Raw genomic sequence first — 23479 nt, 5'->3', positions numbered from 1 at the left:
TTTCTACAGCCTTAATGCAACAGTGGTATACTTTAAATTATAAAAAATAGTGCACATATATCTTATGTATCATAAAAAATTGTCCTGCAGGTTTGCGATCACAAATTAAGGATCAGATACATTTCTGCACATCATCAGGGATCGGTTCACGACTCTTTGGTATGGAACATAAGTGACTTAAAGCAACATCTGAGGAGAAATTACGAAAATGGAGACAAAAATTCGTGGTTATTAGGTAAACAATTTATTAAGTAGATTAATCTTGAATATTTATCTATTTATAATTTCAGGAGATGCAGGCTACCCGCTGGAAAAGTTTTTAATAACACCATTTAGATCAGCTGATGAAGGTACCCCTGAGAGCCGTTTCAACACCATACATTCAAAAACAAGAAACGTAGTTGAGAGAACAATCGGGGTATTAAAAAATAGATTCCGATGTATTCTAGGGGCAAGACAATTACATTACAATCCTGAAATGTCAGCAAAAATTACTGAAGTGTGTGCGGCCTTGCACAACATTTGTATTAACTTTAATGTTGAAGCCCCAGAAGTTACTGTATTGTCTGACATGCCAGAATCTTCTTATGTTGATGTACACGACGATTTCAGTGCTTTAGATATTAGATCTACAATAATGCAATCATTAGTTATTTAATTCATTTTATTATTACTTATAAAATGTCCTTATTATTAATAAATGTACTTAACATTAAAAAAAATAAATAAAAGTAATTCAAAACTAAAACTGATTTAGTTTAACTAAATTTGAAAAACAAAAATGTTATAAAAAGTATATGAATATTTAAAATGAATTTCTTATTTCTTCCAGCTCAAGCCGCTTCCTTTCAATTTCTATTTCTTCCTTTCTTCGATGTAGCAGCTCTTTTCGGAATGCTTCTTTACTTTTTAAGTCTTCCTTCAAAAGCATTAACTCTTCTTCCTTTAACTTGAACTCCCTGCTTTTCAATTTCAATATTTCCTCATTTAGCTTATAGGTTTTCCGTTGGTATCTTTCAATTTCGCTTAAAGATCGCTTAACATCAGTATATAATGCTGTCTGAATTTTTAGTTGTTCTTCGAGGAGTTCGTTTTTGTGGTCACTTTTCTTTGCCCTTTTTGTGGAAATTGAAGGAACTTGTTCATTTCTCCTAGTGGACGCTGAAGGAATTTCTTGTTCAACGATCGAAATTTCCTCTTCAGGTTGATTCATCGTACTGGAATTTGGACATGAAGGAGCCAATGTACAGGAATCCTCTATATCCAAAATGTCAGTAACTAGTAAATCCGCCATCTGTTCTTCTTCAGTACTCTGCTGTTGCAGCGAAGTACTTTGCGGGATACAAATTGATCTACTGCTAGCATTGATAATTGTATCAAGTTGGAGCAAGCTTGAAGCGGCTTCTTCTGTGGCGGATAATGTACACTGTTGGAAAGGACCCCCACCAGTAGCACGAGACTCTGCTTTATTAGTAACTAATTTTTTCCTTAGTTTGAACTTGAAGTCTGCCCAAACTTTCATCCAGCCTTCACCTGTACGTACTGGAGGTCCCAAAGCGTTAAGTTTTGTGCTAATTTTATTCCACTCTTCTTTTATGTTCGTTTTTTGTAAACCACTACTGTATCCCCTAGCTAAATTCGGATTTTCCTGCAACAACTCCACCATTTTGTCAAATTGCTTTCTTGTAGTGACTTTAAATCTACAAAAAGTTAGAATTTAGTGAGAATTCAGGTTGCATATGCTTATATTGCCAAAATAAATGCTTACTTTTTGTTCAAATCCATTTTATTTTATTTTACTTCAACTTTTTTCGCGAAGTCGTCAACAAAATTTCTAACGACAATTTCTGTAACAAATTTCGTATTGAATTGACATTCATGATACCAAAATTGTAACAGAATTGCATACAGAGTTGTAATTTCTCGTATGCGACGTACGTAATGCCATTAGTCGTATTTTTACGACCGACTGCCATTTTTTGATACGACAACGCCAACCGTAATAAGGCTATGGAATTGACATTTGAAACCCAAACCCACTGGGTTAATCCGGTTAAGTGAAACCGGGGTATAACATGTTTCATAAAACATGCATCATTTAAGTTGTCAATTCCATACAATATCTGTCAAATAAATGGCGTAAACTCCCAAAACACCTGTTTTATGTGCAAGTGTGAAATGCATTTTACATGGCATCTAACATGTTTAATAAAACATGCGTCATTTAAGTTGTCAATTCCATAGAATACTTTTAAATAAATGACGTAAATTCCCAAAACACCTTTTTTGAATGCATGTGTAAAATGCGTTTTATTTATTATTATTTATTTACTTTTAACAATTTTGTTAACAATTACAACTTTTTTGGTAATTCAATGTGTTAGCTGTGCTGACACAACAAACTTTCTTCTGCCACGATGTGAACCCCTTCTTTATATTAACTTGTGGTGGTAACGCTGTACGATAGGCAATAATAATGTCAATACCAAATAATTGGTAACCAAAGTGGTTAGGGGCATGAACATATGATGTCTCTAAATAATGGCACAATAATTAAGGTAAATGTATCGGTGTATTAAAGGTCAAAATTAAAAAAATACGACAAAATCAGTTCGCTTGGGTATATAAAATTAAGTTGGTAAAATATTTCTTACCCTGCGTTTACAAATGCCAGTATTGGCAAGAAAATAGCAAAAATACAAACCTTTTTCACAAATACATTTATAAATTTTTAAATGTGTATAGAGAAAAGTATGAATGTATTGGTGAAAATGGTTTGTAACTTTGCTATTGTCTTGCCAATACTGCCTGTGTGTAAACGTCTAGTTAGTATTTGCTAACATAAAACTGTTAAGTCTTAGGGGTAGTTTACACTATATGTAAATGTCATATGACACGAAATAAAAACATTCCATATCTACCCACGGAGACAATGTGGAGACGTAGTTTTTTTACATTTTTGCTGGTGTGGGCCCACAGAGTAAATGGCGTAAGGAAAATCTCCAATATTGCACATATTAGCGAATATATAACGATGGAAAATTTCATGTCATATGGCTTTTACATATAGTGTAAACTACCCCTTAAGTTTACAACAATTTACACATCTAGACTGAATATCCTTAAATCCCCCACAGCAGCAAACATCAATAAAATATATAACTACATGAAGCAAATCAAAATAACTTTATAAATTAATTTCAAGTTTTAAATTTTGTTACCAGTTTTAGCTGATGGCCCTTGTAGAAAATGCTATTTCCTCTGTTATTAAAGCTGTAAACACACCCAACGTTTGAATATAAGCACTGTTCCTTTACGGGCAAGAATCTTCAAGTTTTACCAATTTTTACTCGAAAAGCGTTCCTTTACTTCTGACACCATACTATTCATATGAGAGCAGTTTACAACTTTTACTATTTTTGCCGGTTTTACCACTTTTAAAAGTAAAGGAACAGACCAATAGTTTTGAATCATATCTTGTAAATGAATAAAAGGCAAAGTGCTGCCAAATTTCAATTTTTCTATAGCCTTCTATCAGAAATGACAGAAAACTTTATCAAACTTTGTATGTGTTTAGTAGAGTTGTATAGTTCATGAACGAACTAGTTCAATTGAACGATTCATTGAAAAGATCGTATGAACTAGATCAATCGTTATAGTTCATTATAGTTCAATAGCTCACTGAGCGCCGACCGAAAGATCCACGAAGAACGATCAATGAACGAACGAACGATTCACAATCTAGTTCACGCGTCATTCACATATACTTCATCAAAATATTTAAGTTGCACATTCTCGTTCATCATCGAAAATGCAACTAAATAGAAATAATACATGTTTGCTTTTTACCTGCGTTAAAAATTCGCAACTGTTAAGGCCTCGGCACATACGGCGCGTTGATCGTTGCGCTACAACAACCACATGAAAAATTAGATAACAAACTTGGCATCACTTACACATTTTTCATGTGGTTGTTGTTTTCAACGCGCAACGTGTCACAAAACGGACCGTATGTGCCGGGGCCATTACGTTTTGAAATACATAACTTCGCATTTGTTAAGTTTTTAAAAAATTAGGAACAAATTTCCTTTACCGACCCTTCGCAGAAAAAATACAAAAATTTTCTTTAAATCGTAAGTTTTCTTAAGTAGGCGGCCTTCGGCCGGGGATTTAAGACTTTCTCCTATGGACAGGAGCGAATTTCATTTGACGTTTAACCTTTGGATTTGACAGTTGAAATCGAGTGGATTTCGTAAATGTAAACCAAGCATTACAATCTACCTTGATTATTATGACAATAAATATCTTGCTGTGTTGATTTACAATCTGCTCAACCCTTGAAAATTTTGTTTTGACAATTGCCGCAAGCAAACTCGCCTAATGTAAATTGGGACTTATTTAACCAGACCACTCCACTGGGTAAAAAAATTGAATGGTATGTTATTAATGATTGATTTGACTCATTTCTATGCAGTAAATAAAATCTTTGTAATAAATTGATTCATTTCCAGTTGTAAATTTCAATTCCACTGATATTCCACCATGAATTTTCTGAGGCAAACATTCAATGTTACGAAACAATTGACAACACAAGGTAAGATATGCTCCTGATATCCCGTTTATACATATATAAATTAAATGCCAATTCCATTGCTTATATTTCAAACAAATCCTTATAAAGAACCCAGCAAAATGTTTGTAGCCAAAGAGTGCACGTGATTTCGGACTACATCTTTTTACGTGAAAGAAGTCATGATTTTTACAAGGGCATGGTGCAGTGAGGATACTGTCTAATTTACTTCTTAAGCACAAATTTTGCATTAGTTCTTTGTAGTGAATAAATCACAACAACATATGATTCAACTACTTCTTGGCTACAAACAAAGATGTAGTTCGAAATCGCTTTTATTATTTTTGTATACAAATTACTTTTTATGGATGCAAACATATTGCTGTTATTATAATTAACAAGAAAAAAAATTATGTTCTTTGTCTTTTTAAGTTTCTTTTTGCAAAATGTTGAAATTTCTAAAATGTGAAAATTGTATGAAATGGATTCAAATCGGACATTGTCAAAATGTGAAGAACGGACTGCATTTTTCATGACTCTGCGTGGACTGCTTCAAAAAAAGCTATTCAATCACTACTTCACAAGGATCAACTTCAAAAAAATTTTGCTGGGAAGGTTAACCCTGCAAAAAGCTCTAATATAAACAGCATATAACACCGGCAACGGCCCTGTGTATGTACGTAACTACTATATCTTCTTGACTCCATGTTGGTACATAGACCATCAGATCCCAGCAAAATGTTTGCCTCCAACGAGGCAGTTAAATCATATCTACAAGTGATTTGGAAGTGCATCCAAGTATGCATTTTCACTCATAATTTTGGCATAAATAGAATACTCTACCAGCTGGCGGAAAAATCTGAAATGTTTACCACATGTAGATCTTTACGTCCTGATTACAAAAATGTAAAGTTTGTTGAGGGGAAGTCCATACTTTCCGAGATATGGGCCCCTGAAGTTCCGAAAATTCCCTTGTTAATTGTTTTTGTGCCCTAAATTGGCTCCTGTCCATAGGAGAAAGTAAAGTCTTAAATCCCCGGCCGAAGGCAGGCTACTTAGAATAAACTTACAATTTAAAAAAAAATTCAGATTTTTTCCGTCAGCTGCTAGAGTATTCAATTAGTTCCATAATTTTTACAAAAGCGTGACTACTGAAAGATGCACTGCATTTGAACTGACCCTTTGGAACTGCATTTTAACTATCCCTTTTGCATTGCATTTTAACAAAACCCATTGGGGAAGAGTAGGATGCAGTCCAAAGCACCTGTTTTGATACAGGCATTCTGCGGAATGTGAGCAACCCATTGCAAAATATCACAGAACAAATAAAATGCATTTATTATTTGTGTCAAACAAAAATATTAAGAACTTTATTACATTAACACAAATTATGAAAATTGTCCATTGAATTCAATCGCAACCATGCGTGTTTCCTCCGCTCTCCATTTATTCCAAGCTGAACTGTTGCTTCATCTGCTAAATGAGTTTGATATTGTCTTACCATCACCAGTTAAGATTTCGACATGTACTCCAACAGCATACCATTGAAAATTTTCTTACCGAAAAAATGTTCGCAAATTAAATATTTTTTCATATTAACAAATTTTTGGAAAAGTTAACACGCTTATCTCGTTTTGGAAAATGTGTGCCGATGCCTCTAAAGATGTACAAACTAATTTATGTACTTGTAAGGATATCTAATAATTGCTAATAAAATGTAGTGAACGGAGTGCCTTTTTCACGACTCCGTTTGGACTGCATTCGGATGCTGTTTAATTGTGAGGAATTGGAGTTCCTTTTTCACGACTCCGTTGAACTGCATCCGGATGTTGTTAAAATGTGACAAGTGATTCTTTGGATTGCATCCAAACGCAGTTAAAATGTAAGGAATGGAGTGCTTTTTTCATGACTCCGTTTGAACTGCATCGAAACATGCCGTGAAAGAACCAGTCCACATTGCACTACTTCCAATTTATTTTGCTGGGTTAACTTATATTAAGAGTGCAATTGGGTGGTGCTGTAAGCATGTCCGCCTTGACCTAAACAACACATTTATCGGTAGTCAACAAATCACCTCGACTATGGAAAACGTATTTACATATAAGTTGTATACTACCATTCTCTGAAACTGGGCTTGACGTTGCATATCAACACAGCAAAAAGTTTGCCACCAAAGATATAGTTTATTCAGGATGCAGTCCAATTTGCATCCAAAGCACGTGTTTTATGCAGTGCTTTGGACTGAATTTAAAGGTACTCATCGGAATGTGTTTTTATTCAGTTCAAAGATGCAATAAAAATGCAAGCCATTGCAAATGTCTCAGAATAAATAAAATAAATGTATTATTTGTGTAAAACAAGAATATTAAGAACTTTATTATATAACACAAATTATGAAAAATCTTCATTAAATTCAATCGTAACTCAGTTTGTTTCCTCCTCTCGCCATTTAATCGATTTTATTGTCCGATTCAGTTGAAAACTGGGGAATATATTTTTTAGCAATAGGTAGAACGCTATTGCTTTTGTTCAGATTTGGATATAGCCCCCATTTATATTTTCGGCCGATTTCAGTAATTGCTGCACCAAACACTCTACATACATCCGATTTCGATGAAAATTGGAATGTGTGACTGAATTTAGCCTAGAAATAGGTGTGCGAAATTTGATCGAAATAGGTTCAGATTTGGATATAACTCCCATATATATTTTGAGCCGATTTCATGTATTTAATGCACCAAACACCCCATATCTGTCCAATTTTGATGAATTTTTGAATGTATGACGGAGTTCGGTGAAGATATAAGTGTGCCATTTTATATCGAAATCGGTTCAGATTTAGTTATAGCTCCCATATATATTTTACATATTCACAGTGGTGTAGGGTATCGCGGAGGGGATCATCGAAATCGGTTCAGATTTGGATATAACTCCCATATATATTTTAAGCCGATTTCACGTATTTAATGCACCAAACACCCCATATCTGTCCAATTTTGATGAATTTTTGAATGTGTGACGGAGTTCGGTGAAGATATAAGTGTGTCATTTTATATCGAAATCGGTTCAGATTTAGATATAGCTCCCATATATATTTTACATATTCACAGTGGTGTAGGGTATCGCGGAGGGGGCTCATTAGATCCGTCGCGTAAAAAAACTAAATTCACGCGGGGTACAAGGAAATTGACTGACAGTTGTAAATATATATTTTTTAAGAAAATTCACGATTCAAATTTTGGCCTTTAGACTCCAATTATCCTAGTAATTAAGAGTAAGAGATATATGGCGAATAACAAAATTCCTTTACAATTCCATTTGAAAAAAATTAAAAAATTTTTTTACGAGCACATCTACGTTTTTTGGTACAGAGGTAAAGGAAAAAAATCCGGTTTCAAATCTGCTCGCGTTCACGAAATTGGCCAATGCGCGCGAAAGTTATAGCGGTTTTTATTCTCATATAAAGAAAAATATTTAAAAATATCTTTTTTGTTGTTATGAGAAAATGTATGCATAAATCGTTAACAGCAGTCCATATCTATTCGTAGATGTTTAAATAGTTATTAAATTTATTATTATTTTCGCGGAAAGTCAACAAATAATAAAAAAATTTTGAAGTAAATCCAAATTATCCTGTCCCAGAATCCGTACAAACCCTCAAAAATAAATTAAAGAATATATGCGGAATCTAGACAATGCGTAGAAAAATATGATACCAAATTTATAGAGATTGGGTACATAAATTGCATATTATAGCAACAACAAAAGAGAAAAACTTATTGTTGGAAAATATTGTTGCAAATATTTTTTTGGTTTGATTCTAAAAATTAGAAAAAAATATTTGGGAGTTCTCCAACTATTTTGCTAAAATCCCATAGAATAATGAATGTATACAGTTAAAACTTCATCAAAAAATATGGTTTACCATCGGGAGAGTTTAACTGATTACTGTGATAACTTATAAGAGTAGGAAATTAAGAGTAATATTGAAATTACAATCATTCAATTAATATTAAAATTAAAAAGCCAGTTATTCGCGAATTAGTTAAAGTCGGTTGATGCGCATCCGTTTTTGGATACAGCGAATCAATCTCTTTCAAAATTTATGCATATTTCGATGTTTCACTCAGGGGCCATTGTGTGCCACCAGTTGCATCATACACTGCAAAAAACCTTAAAGTTGGTGAAAGTCGCGTCATATGCATACGATTTTAATGCGCATCCGGTTTCGTCAGCGCCTATCAAAAATACGTCCAAATATACCAATTTTAATTAGATTCTTCAAGAACCGCGGATGTGCCTCCACATTCTATTTTTGGTGAAAAACCCATATTACACGCGAATCTCTGTAATTTATGACACGCGTTTTCGCAAATATTATAATCGCGTATAAAGGATTCCATTTACGTAAAAAAATTTCAAGAAAATCGCGGTTTAGTACGCGGATTTTTCGGAATAATTTTTTGCTGCTTTTCCTATTTTCAGGGTATCTATATCCGCGGTTTTAGTGGATGGATTCGCTCGCGGAAGGTCTCATTAGATCCGTCGTGTAAAAAAACTAAATTCACGCGGGGTACAAAGGAAACTGAATGGCACTTGTAAATTTTAAACGCAAAAAATAGGTTTTTAAAAAAAAATCACACATCAAATATTGGCCTTTAGACTCCAATTACTAGGATGCTGTAAGGAGCACACTCATGAGATATGCATTAAACGACGTAGAATCAAGAGTTTTATAATCCTAATGTTAGTTTTGAATATTATCTTGTTGCGCGTCCGAATTATTAAAACAATTCAAAAAACCCCGAAATTCCGGCTTCAAAATGTTAGCATCAATTTTAGGTGGATGCAGTGGATATATCGAAAAATGATACACTAGTATCATATTGCCCATGAAGTATTCTTTGAGTCTTTCTTTGGGCATATGTCTATAAAATGTAAGGTTAAGCCTAAAATCGGAAGGGAGCATAAAAAAACTTGTTGGCTTCAACCCATTTTTACCTATTTTTCTACATTGATGCCAACACAGCTTCCACGTAAATTAATTTTAATGGTCGACCTAATGGGATTCCTCCTAAAACACTTCAGTTTAAAGAATGTATATCATACTATATAGAATATGTTAACAGTTCGCGAATTCTGAAAGGGTGAAACTCGGATTCATCGATTGTAAACAATTTTTGTTATTCGCCATATACTGAACAACGTAAAATTACGAGTTCAATAATCCTATTATGAGTTTGGAATATTATCTTGTTGCGCGTCCGGATTATTAAAAAATTTCAAAGAACCCCGAAATTCCGGCTTCAGAATGTCAGCATAAATTTTAGGTGGATGCAGCGGATATATCGAAAAATCATACACTTGTATCATGATGTTAAGCCAGAAATCGGAAAGGAACATCAAAAAACTTGTTGGCTTCAACCAATTTTTCTGCATCGATGCCAACACAGCTTCCACGAAAATTAATTTTAATGGTCGACATTATGGGATCCCTCCTAAAACACTTCATTTTAAAGAATTTCAGTCATACTATATTGAATATATTAACAGTTCGCGAATTCTGAATTTATGAAACTCGGATTCATCGATTGTAAAACATTTTTGGTTTTTACCATATGTATTTTAAAAACGTGTAGAAATGAAAACACAAAATTCATCTCTATTGGACCAATGGTATGGGTTCAAATGCTGATTAAAAGGTCCGGTCTTTCACGACTTCCTTAGCTTGGGTTTAAATGCTAATGAAAATATCGGATCGACTTCCTTTGAACCAATGATGACCAAAGATGCCATGAAATCACGTCATCGCATAGAACCCATTCCTTCAAATTTTGCTCTGGGTACTTTACCTACACTGCTAACAGTAATTTATTAAAAAATTGTGGATAAGTAATATTTTTTACATTATAATATAAAAACAATTATTAAATCAATATAATCCCAGCTTAGCAACTTACGTGGGCCGCAAATGCTAAATGATTGTCCAACATTACACCTAGCTATTTATCTTGATTACAACATCTGTAACACTATTACGGGTATGTTGCCAAAATTAATGGCTTTTATTTTGCGGTGTTGATTTTAAGACCAGTCATCAACTCGACCAACTAATTAACAGTAAAATTAATAGAGCTCTGAAGAACGTCCAAAAACAAAAAAAATTCTAAAAACATTAGCTGAATAACGTCAGCAAACGCAAAGGACAAAAAATTCCTACAAATAATACGGCTAAACAAATCATGTATGTACATTATGAATAACAATAACTGAATCCTGAGGCACTCCACTACCCACTGACAAGATAGTGGATAACGGCGAAGATCAAAAATAAAGCGAACAATTCCATCTTATGCATATATTGTATAGTTGTGTTCATGATATTAGTTCAATACAATAGCTAATTTGGGACATTAGGAATGCGTGAGCAATTGTACGTTTAACTTTAACGGGAAGATGGAGACCACAATTGTAAAATTTCCTGAAAGCTAAGGATACTCTCATTTTGCAATTATAATTTTTGAAAAAATATGTTAATCCCGCTGTCCAGCCATGAGACAAAATCATCAACGTGTACATTCCGCCCTAAACGGCACCGCAGCAAGTTATCACCCTATCATAATCCACCTGCTCCAAGGGCAATTTTAATGTCCATCATCAGATATGGCTCTCCCACCTTCCGAGAATTTCCATATCTTAAACAACTTCCAGAATACAGCTTTCAAATATAAAACAAATAATTGAATCGGACCGAAATCCTTGATACGATAGATGTTTCTCGTTCACATTTTTTAATATTAACAAAATTTCGTCATGAATGTTAATTTTACTAGAATGGAATGTAACTTCAAATAAAGAGGCTATAGATCTTTGATCTTCATTTTTAAAAGTATTATGCTCTTTTTGCAAGAAATGAATTTATTTTTGTAAATATCACTTCCAATAAATGCCAAATCATTTGCCCATTTACCTTCTACCTTTCCCGTGTTATTAAATACATCTGCACATAAGTTTTAATTTTTCATATGGATGTGTCGCACTTCAGGCGCATGTTTGGCAGACGCCAATCAAAACCCAGCAATTTTTGGAGACAGCAGACTGCAGGTGATACTGTTGATTAAAACGCCCTCTTGATATTTATTATTGTTCCCAATGATGATGTGGCAAATTTTTAACATGATCGTTTCCCACTTCTATTTTCAACCCTTTTTGGGGATTTAGTATTACGAAGAATATGTAGATGTACAATATTGGAATCAACACTCTTACACATAACATATTATATTTATTGGTCCTTAGTAAACAGTTTTTTTTTAAGAATGATAGGTACTTCTTTTGCCTGAATTTATACTTGAAATGTTTAAATGTGGCCAAGAGAAATAATATACTTTTTGATTTAGAGTCCTTTTGGTGATCAAAAACTGATTAAGTCGCTTATATGATTAGAAAGGGACTCGAAAATTGATTATAATTATGTATCTTCTGATCATATTTTGAACAGTTAGTTGATTAAAAATTGATTGCTTTGTTTTATTTTTGTTTGGTTCTAAATAAAAAAAATAAAATTATCATATACACTTTCTACAGAACATTGATATAAATGTAACGAATAATATTAAGTGTATAGACAAACACAACACATGTTCAGGTTTTGCCAAGTGAAATGAAGAAGCAGTATTCTCCCAGCCCAACATAAAGGATAAGTAAAAGTCATAACAAAGTAGAAAAGAAAACAAAACAAAGGAAAGAAAAAGAGAATAAAGGGAAATTTTTTTTAATTTGTTTCGTTTACTAAAAATACTCATAAATGACCCCCTAAAGATTCATAAACGATTATAAACATGACCCAAAAAAGACTCGAAAAAGAGTCCCATATTATTCAACAAATCACCAATAAATGATTGAAATGCGAATCGAAAAAGACTTTATATACCATCAGAAAATGGCAAAAATGACTCGAAACTAATGCGGAGGAAGACTCGTTTGTGATTTGCTTAGACGAGTCGCCTGAGGTTATGTTTTCCTACCGACAAAGGAGTTATTTATGATCAGAAAATGAGCTCATATTCCAGCTTTTTAATCGTGCAGTCGGATCAAAAAAGACTCGAATTTGATCAAAATTTTCAAAAAATGCTGGCTGGGATGGGAATGCAATTCATCAATACCTATATAAGAAAATTTCATTACACATTTAATTTTTCACAGGTTCCGTTTTAAAATAGTACAGTCACAAAAATGCTAATATTGTATCAAATCTTCCCACACTATCGGCGACAGCAAATGCACATGCTGATACACAGACCCCGATTGAATACATGTGTGGCATAGTTGTCAATTCAAATTCAAATTTGACCATCAATCCGACCACCCATTGTGCATATGTAAAATTTCAAATGGACTTAATCCTTTTCGATGTGTTTGCCTTTTTGTTATTGTTATACCATAAAGTGGCGATAGACAAACACTGCACACAGAAGAGGGGATGTAAATGGACAAAAGAAAGTTGTGGAATGAATTAGCATGGACGAAATGGACAATGGGAGAAAACAAAGCGTGCAAACGTAGTTATTAAAATTGTGGCATAGTTAGATGCATATTTTTACACCTTTGCAGTGAATATCTGCAACGATATTGTTATTAATCAAACAAATAACCATTTGTTATGCATAGAACGAACACCTGCATTCATAACACTAATGTAGGGTGAAAATCCAGGGACCATTACAAATAAAGTTTTTGTATCAATCAAAGCATACATTGGTAATCTATACAATGCAGTACTTGAGATATATTAACTCATCTCGTTTACGAAACCACTATGTAAAAGTTTCGGATATAAAAAGAAAATATATTCGGATAAACCTTTGTCTACATCAATCTTTCCGAATTAGATATTTGTAAAAAAGAACAAATTTAGTAGATAATGTCCTGTTTTCTGATCAAATAATGAATATAAAAACACGTTACAGAACAAATAATGTGGTAGAAAAGTAGAGACATTTTTTAAATTAAATTAAATCTAAATTTATTTGTGCGAACGCAATAAACTTGCCCATATTAGTACGAGATATGTACATACCTTTTGTTAAGTAATAATAATCTTAGCACAACATTCTAATTTTCGTACAATTGTCACTACAATTGTGAATGTTGAAAGAAGACATCAAACTATCCACAAGACATGTGCATGTGTTTGAAAGAAATGACAATAAAACCAATCGTAAATAGAAAAAAGAGTTAAAGTGTGACTGACGCGTGTTAAATTTTGGATTAATTTGGGGGATGTGATATATTTTTTCTGTTGCCGTTAATAAATACTCATATACCAGACTCGACAGATGCCAAATTAGAACATTTGAATCGCAGAGTACATAAACGCTCGAATATATAACGGATTAATTCGAGCTATATTTACCCAAACAAAACACATAAGGAAACGGTTATAAATGTTTTGCTACAAATATTTACTTGTACATAGAGACTTGAAACCAGCCGTTCTATCAACTCAGACAGACAGACAGACACAAGCCGAGAAATATGAAATGTGCATTTTTACTGGAATATGATTGCTATTGTTTTACCAAAACTCAGTACGAAATTCAATGATTCCCTTTCCCTCTTAATCTCTGTGAAAAATCTGCAGTCATTGCCAAGTGATGTGATGGTCAATGGGAAAATACATTCGACCATTTGAACGAATACGATTTTTTGTTTACAATCACCACCAAATGACATTTTCTTTAAAATTGAATACTTCGTTGGATGCCTAAATTCCATGGCGTGATTGATAGATATTATTCTTGATATTCGACAGTCCTTTGTGCAGATTTTTAACAATGGTATTTGTGGTTGACCCTTTTCATATTGGCATGCACTTTTCTTTTGTAAAGATAATGCGTTCTTAGTGAATATTGTCACTAATAACCATTCGAATGACGGAGGAAACTTTTTTAGGTAAATAATTACGTTGCTGAAAGGTAAAATGCTCAACAATAGGCACAGCACCTTTATCGAAAATCTGCAATTTTGGTCTGCAATGTAGCTTGTTTTAGCAATTGTTTAGTGAAGTAGTTTATTAACGTTAGTTTGAAATATAAGATTGTTTATACAAAATATATCATATTTATCATAGTTTAAATAACGGCTCAGTTATTTCCTTTAAATCGCCTTCAATTCATTTGAGTTCATAAATAATTAAGAGTACTGAACTTCGTTAAACCAATGAACATTTCTTTTTTATACTGAATGCATTCTTGTTATATTTTTGGATTTATTCAACCTTTTTAATCCAAACTAAAAAATAATAAAAAAATGAATAAAGGAAAAATAGTAGTAAACATTTCGAAAAATGCAGATTCTCTCAGGTTCTGGAACAGAAGAAAACAAACCTCATGGCCCTGAAGCTATACACACTTTTTATTTTTTTAATGCATACAAATATTATAAGACCAAATTATTGCACCTCTTGAAAATTAATATACAACCAATTTTTTTTTTTCAGTTGTGAACAATTCTATTCTACAAATGAAGGGAATGGCCTCATTGGCGCAAATGCATCGTACTGGTCCCCACGTTAAAGTACGTCCTCCACGTCAACCATTAGATGGTAAACCTTTCGCTAAAGGTGTGGTTCTCAAAACACTTATCAAAAAACCTAAGAAACCCAATTCGGCCAATCGTAAATGTGTTTTGGTACGTCTGTCTACTGGAAAGGAAATGGTAGCCTATGTTCCTGGCATTGGCCACAACTTACAGGAGCACAACATTGTTTTGTGTCGTGTGGGTCGAGTTCAAGATGTACCCGGTGTAAAACTTAAATGTGTACGAGGAGTGTACGATTTAAATCATGTTATTAAGAATAAATAAATTAAAAATATTTTAAAATATTAACTATTGTCGTCGTTTGCTTCTCTTTACATGAGGTTGTTTATGTCACTATGTAAACTGTGTGTCTGTGCGTCAACACAAGAATTGCAGCTACTTTCTAAGGTAGGAGGATCATGTTTCCTTTTTGTTTTTGCCCTTTTTTGTGTGCGTCTTATAACTTTAAGTCAACAGCATCATCTTCTCGTTGTGGCCTTTGTTGTTTGTTATTGTTGTGGCCCTCCTCTTACAAGGAAATAATAACCAAACGGGATTTCATTTGTATTTTTACACTTTGGCATGATCTTTTGTGGTTTATCTATAATTTAATGCATTTTGTTTTGTCTTTCTTGTTTCTTAATTTTTGCATGTTCATTATTCGTTGAATAACAATTTGATGCTAAATTAGTTATTGTCCTTTTGCTTTTGTCGGGATTTATGTCTCGCCCATACGCCTATTTTTAACAGCAATCGATACCGTTGCCTAATAATTTGCCTTTTCCTGAAAAAAAGAGATGGAATTTGAAGAATAAGAAGGAATTGTGTTTGTTTTCGCTCTTACCAAAGGTATACTAATCGCCGGTGTCATGCTTAAGTGTTCCATATGTATGTTACCTGTTTCGAAAAAAAAAACTTAATGTTTGAGTCCTTGCTGCATAGATCTGGTACACAATTGTAATCAGTTAAGTGGACGATTCTTCTTGCCCTACAACATGGAATATTTGGGGTCCATCTTTTATTTATTTTATTGCTTTAACTCCCACTGGGAGTAATCGAAAATCCAACAACAAGCCGTAGTACTGATGACAATACTGATGGTCCTAGACGAAGTACAAGAAGAAGAAAAGAAGAATCTCGTTATTCACCTGAACCTTTTCGTAAATAATATATTCATTTCAAAATATTTTCCTTAATTGCCCAAACATTATACATTATCTGCTTACTACCCTTCTTACTTTGAGTTTTCTGGGGGGAGTAATGTTATATATTTGACTTAATCCATTTTACATATTACGTACAATAACCCAACATACCAAAAAAGCTTGAGAATTATATTATAATAAGCTTACCAACATAAGCCTTAAGCTTATAAAAGACTTGAGAAATCAGTTGTTAAAAGCTTATGTCATAATTGTAGAAAAATCGAAACGGAACCCTTGTTTATAAGCTTACCCTTGTAATTGTAGAACAAGCTTATGCATTTAATATTATCTTAAGCTTACCCTTGTAATAGTAAAACAAGCTTACATATATTTTTTTAATTTTTTATTAAAATTTTATAAATTCAGTTTAAAATGTGTAGTGTATTTTATCATTGTTATTTTTTTAATTTAAATTAAGTATATTGGTGATATAAGTTTTCACTCTACGGTATAATTAAAATAATTATATTTACAGTTACGTTTTTTGGTTTTATAATCGTTTCGCATCTTTATACGATTTTTCGCGAACCGTCTTGAATGAATGTGTCGTTGGAGTAGCGGTATCTATGAAAAGTAGAAATTTAGTAATAATTTTTTCAGTTAATTTTGTAAGTACAAAATCATAAACGGAGATAAAGCTAGAGCGAAAATTACGCTGCCTGATGGTAAACAGATTGAACGAGATGCTTCTGGTTGTTCTTTGCTATTCACAAATCATAATTGACAGATCTATTTTCTTTATTATATACCTATTTTTTCATATTGTGAAACCTGGATACAGCTGTAGCTAGCTTACAACTTCTTTTTTTTACCTCTATGAGGTTTTTCAGCTGGATGCTGGTTCAATTATTTCATTCAAAGTTGTATACATATGCATATGTTGATATTTTATTTGATCTCTTTTTTTTTTTTTTAAACTATGCGATGAGCTGTATTATTGATTGAATTTTTGTTTATAATGAATCGTAGTGTTTGCAAAAGATTCTCGCATTTATATTTCCTTACTTGGCTCCCCATCTGCTATGTTTTTGATGTCTTTTAACGATAATCTTGGTCCAATAGTGAGTGGTAACACCTATCTAAAAAGTTTATTGCATCCATATAAAAATAATCTTAAAATTGCTCATCTAAATTGCAGGAGCATTAAACCTACTACTAAATTTGATGAAATTAAACGTATTTTGGAAGATAGTACATTTGATATCTTTGCTATTTCTGAGACATGGCTCTCGTCTGATATATTGGATTCTGCTGTTTCTATTCCAGGCTTCAACATGTGTCGTAATGACCGTCAGATAGCAGCTAGAGGTGGTGGTGTTGGAATATATGTTTCTAAGGGTCTTCAATACAAGTATGTTTCTAAAACCTCAGTCCGACATTGTGAGTCTCTTTTCATAGAGTTGCAATTTTCTAATACTAAACTTCTTTTCGGTGTTGTTTATTTACCTTCGGGTAATGTAGATGTTTTTGAGAACCTTCACTGTGACATGTTTGCTGAGTATACTAATATAATAACTGTTGGAGATTTCAACTGCAATTTATTTAATCCTTCGAGAGCAAACCTGTTTCGGTCACTTTGTACTGGATTGAATCTAAATATTGCTCATAACTCAATCCCTACGCACTTTGACTTACGTAGTCGGTCGACATCTCTGATTGATTTCATGTTAGTCAGTGACTGTGCTCTCTTGAGCTACTCTAATCAGGTTCAGTGTCCTGCGATTTCTGACCATGCTCTTATTTTTGCATCTCTCTCTATTAATTATAATCCTTTACCAGACTATTTTGAATTCCGCGATTTTAGGAACACTGATTGGGATGGTTTATTTTCATTCCTTGCCTCCTTTGATAGCAGTTTGATTGTAGAGTGTACGGATGTGGATGTTAAATGTTCTTATTTATGTTCTCTCTTCGATGAACTTTTTTCGTTTGTTCCTATTGCTAGGAAAGAAATTCGTTACTCGGGTGATCCTTGGATGCAGTCAAGTGGAGTCAGGTTTGCTACTTCGATAAGGGATTTGGCTTTCCTTTCTTTCCAAAGGGACCCATCTCGGCAAAACTGGCGTGTCTATTGCAAGTACAGGAACAAGGCAAAATCTGTTATACGCAAAGAGAGGAGAATTCATTATGCGAGGCTTTATGGAAGAATGGATTCCACTAGACTTTGGAAGGTTCTAAGAAGTCATGGCTGTGTTGGAAACAACAATGAGGGGATAAATATTGATGTAGATACTATCAATGAGTTCTTTGCAAATGCTTCTGATGTATCTTACGATGTATCTTTTAATGTGGATGATTTCCTAGATGCTGATTCGTCTTTTTCGTTTCGTTGCATTAATGAAGATGAGCTTTGTGAAGCAATAAATAAGGTTACATCTAAATCTGTTGGTATTGACGGCATACCTGTATCCTTCATTAAACTAGTTTTTCCATATGTCTCGGGCCTTATACTGAACCTTTTTAACTCTATTTTAACTACGTCAGTTTTCCCATCTGCGTGGAAGACAGCTCGAGTAGTGCCAATTCCAAAATCGCGGTCTGTTAGGGAATCTGATGACTTGAGGCCAATTTCTATTTTGCCTGCTGTATCAAAGATTATGGAGCATGTCATTAAGAATCAAATGCTTCAGATTTGTGAAAGTCGGATTAATGATTGTCAATTTGCTTTTCGCAAGGGACATAACACTACTCATTTATTGCTTCAACTAACTGAATCTGTTCGTGAAGCCATCAACGATGATATGGTTAGTGTTCTTATATCCTTAGATTTGTCCAAAGCCTTCAATTCTATTAATTATACCTCACTTATTTTAAAATTGAGAGATGAGTTTAACTTCTCTAAATCTGCTTGTAAACTAATTTTTTCCTACTTGTGTGATAGGAGCCAGTTTGTTGTTCTAAATGGTTGTCAATCTAATTGCCTACCCTTGTTCTCTGGTGTTCCACAAGGATCTGTACTTGGTCCCCTTCTATTTATCCTATATGTGAATGACCTTCCTCGTTGCACGAATTCTGTTTTTTGCTCTACTTTTATATTTGCAGACGATATATTCTTGCTCTTTAATAGTAGACGTGATACTATCAACATTCTTGAAAGTAATATAAATTCAAATCTAGATTATTTTCTTCGTTGGGCGACAATGAATTCATTAAAAGTCAACCCTTCTAAGACCAAGGCGTTATTTTTTGGTAATAATAACCTTTTGCCTAATATTGACATCTTCTTGGATCGCACTAAAATCGACTTCGTACAGCAGCACAAGTGTTTGGGTGTAATTATTGATTGTGATCTTTCATTTGAGAGTCATATTGATGCTTTGTCTGGGAGAGTTTGGGGTATGTTGCGTAGAGTTTATGGATCAAATTTATATCTTCCTTACAGAATTAAGTTAATGCTGGCGAATTCTCTATTGTTATCTCAAGTCTTGTATGGATTTGAGGTATATTCTGGCACTATTGGCGGAAATATTGACAAAGTGAACCGTATTGTGAATACTATTACACGTTTTTTATTTAATCTTCGACGAAGAAGTCATGTATCTGAACATGTCATTCGTTTTCTAGGGTGCTCATTTGATATGTTTGTCAATTATCGTTGTGTGTTGCTTTTTTACAATCTTATTAAAAATGGCATGCCTTTTGCTCTTAGTAGGACATTTACTTTTTTAAACTTCACCAGAAATCCTCAGATTTTTATTCCTAGGATTTGGAAAGATGTATATTCTAGGTCTTTCTTAGTCAGAGTCGCTCGGTTTTGGAATTATTTACCATTAGAACTACGTATTTTTTCTCACACCAATAACTCTTTTCGTTTGAAAATCCTTAGATACATGCAAAGGCTACGTGAACAACAATCCATATATATTTAAAGTCATGTATAATATGTTACTCTTTGAATAATCAGCACATGTTGAGTTACTACTCTTTGGACTTTTTTTTTGTTATTGTTATTCTTCTTTAACTGTTTTTATGGCTGGGGAGCCGAAGAAAGAAATATATATGCATTTAAATAATAATTATTTGTTATATATTAATGTATTTAAGTAAATTAAATTGAATTTATTATTTTATAACTCAGGTTTTTTGTCTTGAGATACGTTTAATTGGCCATTGAGGCTTTGTATCATATATGAATTTTGAAATAAATAAATAAATAAATAAATAAATAAATTGAACTTACTTTATATAGCGTTTCGTGTGCAATAGTTGTGCGCCTTGCACTCTGTATGCACAGTTTCGATTCTCAGGTCGGGCAAAAACATCATACTTTCCAACGGTTGCAAAATATCCCTCAGCGTAATGTAGACGACATGCACTCATTGATACGAGAGGAATCTCCCATGTCCCTTAGGGGATGTGTTTGGGAACATATGTATGAATGTCAATCAGTTTCGTCACTTCCACTTTGTTCGTATTCACTTCTAGTTTCATCATAACCGTTGTATGTATATATCACCAAGAATGAAAACTTCTTCAGATTCGTAATTTGTTTTTTTATGATTCAAAAGAAATTCAATGACTTTTTTTGTCTTTCAACACTTTTTTTTTATATTTTTTTAGGCAGCGGCAGTTATATTTTGGCACAACACGGATATAATTATTTGTTAACACAACGCGGATATACATTTAATCACACAAAAACTAAAATATCGATGTAAAATACAAAACAAAACGTTTCTACAAAAACTAATTTATCAACAAATGTCAATCAACAAAAATGTGAACACAAATTATTTTAAGGCAAACTTATAGCCCGTTTCCACGGTACGTCGTTCGTTCTCTATTCGTTGTTCGACCCATAACTACGAATAAATTACTTATTTCCCCACACAAAATTCTATGAACGAACGACGATTTTTCTACGTTGTTCGATTAGAAATACTCTCTGAACGACGAATAAGTATGTCCCATCCCTAACAAATGAGAGAATTTATCGAAAAAATTAATTATGACATGTCTAAATTCAAAATTGAAAAATTTGTTGAAAACACAAAAATTTTTAGAAAAAAGGAAAAAGATGAATGAAAATTAATGAACTAAACATTTTATATAGATGCAGAAGGAAGATGGTTGTGTTTCCTTCTTAATTCCACACACATTTCTTGTCCATTAGTTCAAAATCGCGTAAAAAATCAGAAACAAAAAGGAAACAAATAACTGAAAATTTGTATACACAAACATTGTTTTGACATGTCTCTCTCTCTTTAATTTTGAAAATAGACAAATATAAAAATATGTACATACATATATTGAAAATACAACATTATTCAGAATTTATGGAAAAAATTAATGAAATGTGTGCAGATAAATATAGAAGATGCATTTGAAGGAAAGTCTATTGTTTTTCCTATTCATTTAATGTATATTTTATGTGTTTTCGGTTCAAATTTTCGTGAAAACAAGGAAACAAAAATGAAGGAAATTTTGTTTATGTTTCTGTTAATTACGAATGGTGTCGTGGAAACGGGTTAATTCGTGTACGTCGTTCGACAGGCGAACAACGTAATTGAAACGCTCGTGTGAACATGACATTAAGAAAAGTTTGTGCACGTAATAGTTTTACAAGCATTGTTACAAATTGATTGTGAATTTTCTATTTTTATAATAGCTCTGTTCCTTTACGTGCAAGAATCTTCAATTTTTACAACTTTTTACTCGAAAAGCGTTCCTTTACTTCAGACACCATACAATTCATATTGAAGCAGATTGCAACTTTTGCTACTTTTGCCGGTTTTACCACTTTCAAAAGTAAAGGAACATACCAAATATTATTCTCAAGTCCTATTACTTTTAATTTTTATTTGGTATGTTGGGAAATTACAACTGTGTTATTAGTATAAATGATTTCTCATACTTGTAAGCACACCTATGATAGTCATAAGCAACGCATAAATAAAACAGTCTCAAAATAACTCTCAACGCGTGCTCATCTCCTTCCTACACCCAAAACGTAACACTTCTGAAAGCATTTATTATTAAAAAACATCAATAAAATATATTTTTTGACCGCAGATAACGAAAATGTGAACTAAATCGGTAGAATATGGTCCTAAATCATATATAAAAAGCGAAAGCTTCTGGAGATGTTAAATATTCTTCTTCTCTTCTTTTATTTGCCCATCCGTTGTTCGGATATAAGCGATCATACATTAAATTGTTTTACAATAATTATATTACATTTCAGAATATATAAATATTGTTACGGAATTAGGTTTAACTAATCTCCGTGTAGACGTTGTTTTATTCCCCAGTACGATTTGTACCAAATAAAACAGGGTTCGTTTTAGATTACGTTTCTACAATGCTTTATTTACTTTATTACACTTATTCGTAACCGACTTTAATTACTAAGCACACAGCCAGTCTCTAGTTAGCACGCAGCTATTCTTTTACCGATCTGTTCAATTCAACGCTTAAAACACAACTAACTTGTCATTGCCAGTTCCCCTGTATTTATACCCCAAAGTCTCCTTGGTCTAGAATTATCCAGAAAGTCTGGCAACACCTCGAATCTGTGCAACGAACACACAGACGCACATTCGCACTAAGCGAACAACCATACTCACATACATACATGGGGGGAATACAGGCGGACGACAAGCAAAGTAATGACGTAATTACAACAACAAACAAATGCAAGAAAGAAGTAGCAACTAAACGATAATTACATGATTATGGCAAAACAAAATAAAAGCACATTAATGAAAGGTAAAGTAACATCTAGAATAATGAAGAGAGTTCTACATGGTAGTTGTTGTTGCTTAAATAAAGTAACTGCGTAATAAAAACTTTACGTTACAATTCAAATTTTTAAATTAACGGAAATTAAACTGAACTAACATAAACCTATCAGTTACATTCGTAACAATATTTTCTTATATATATTTTTGTTGTTTATATTGTCGGCAGTTCTCTATTTTTGGCCGCCCTAAACAAGTTCCTTTCGTCATCGTAGCCAGTCCAATCTTGAATATTTTTAAGCCAGGAGAGTTCTCTTCTTCCTCTACTGGGTCTTCCTTCAATTTTCCCTTTGAGAATTGTTTGGATAAGTTGGTATTTATCATTTCTCATTATGTGGCCGAAATATGAGATTTTCCTATTTTTTATCGTTTTAATCAATTGT

The 23479-nt window shown here is 33.1% G+C and overlaps 2 protein-coding genes and 1 long non-coding RNA gene across 5 annotated transcripts; 1 reads left to right on the top strand and 2 right to left on the bottom strand.

The window, feature by feature from the left end:
• Positions 1-649: 649 nt before the first annotated feature.
• LOC141397656 (uncharacterized) lies at positions 650-3549 on the bottom strand. Of its 3 annotated transcripts, none has more exons than XM_073974229.1 (3): positions 2333-3549; positions 1769-1834; positions 650-1700 (listed from the first exon to the last, which is right to left on the bottom strand). In XM_073974229.1, the coding sequence occupies exons 2-3, from the start codon at positions 1783-1785 to the stop codon at positions 806-808; spliced, it is 912 nt and encodes a 303-aa protein (XP_073830330.1). In that variant the 5' UTR covers positions 1786-1834; positions 2333-3549; the 3' UTR covers positions 650-805. The 3 variants fall into 3 exon arrangements, with proteins under 3 accessions (XP_073830330.1, XP_073830329.1, XP_073830328.1); XM_073974228.1 differs by lacking the exon at positions 2333-3549 and adding an exon at positions 2282-2308 and having other exon boundaries at positions 1769-1847; XM_073974227.1 differs by having other exon boundaries at positions 1769-3548.
• A 689-nt stretch (positions 3550-4238) lies between these two features.
• tko (30S ribosomal protein S12 technical knockout) lies at positions 4239-15460 on the top strand. The gene is made up of 3 exons (XM_073974231.1): positions 4239-4435; positions 4512-4594; positions 15072-15460. The coding sequence occupies exons 2-3, from the start codon at positions 4543-4545 to the stop codon at positions 15434-15436; spliced, it is 417 nt and encodes a 138-aa protein (XP_073830332.1). The 5' UTR covers positions 4239-4435; positions 4512-4542; the 3' UTR covers positions 15437-15460.
• Positions 13570-21505, bottom strand: LOC141397658 (uncharacterized). Its single transcript, XR_012411469.1, has 3 exons — positions 20537-21505; positions 15996-16254; positions 13570-15935 (listed from the first exon to the last, which is right to left on the bottom strand). It is a non-coding gene; the product is annotated as an uncharacterized lncRNA (long non-coding RNA).
• Positions 21506-23479: the final 1974 nt, after the last annotated feature.

Source organism: Musca autumnalis, unplaced genomic scaffold, assembly GCF_047663935.1.
Source record: "Musca autumnalis isolate F117 unplaced genomic scaffold, ASM4766393v1 scaffold_3, whole genome shotgun sequence".
Taxonomy (NCBI): domain Eukaryota; kingdom Metazoa; phylum Arthropoda; class Insecta; order Diptera; family Muscidae; genus Musca; species Musca autumnalis.
The sequence above is the reverse complement of the archived record's forward strand: the minus strand, read 5'-3'. Positions and strand labels throughout refer to the sequence as shown.

Bases quoted from the DNA above. Each gene is read 5' to 3' on its own strand.
- tko (XM_073974231.1), top strand. From the start codon at position 4,543: ATGAATTTTCTGAGGCAAACATTCAATGTTACGAAACAATTGACAACA. The intron at 4,595-15,071 runs GTAAGATATGCT...TTTTTTTTTCAG, and splicing joins GAAACAATTGACAACACAAG to TTGTGAACAATTCTATTCTA.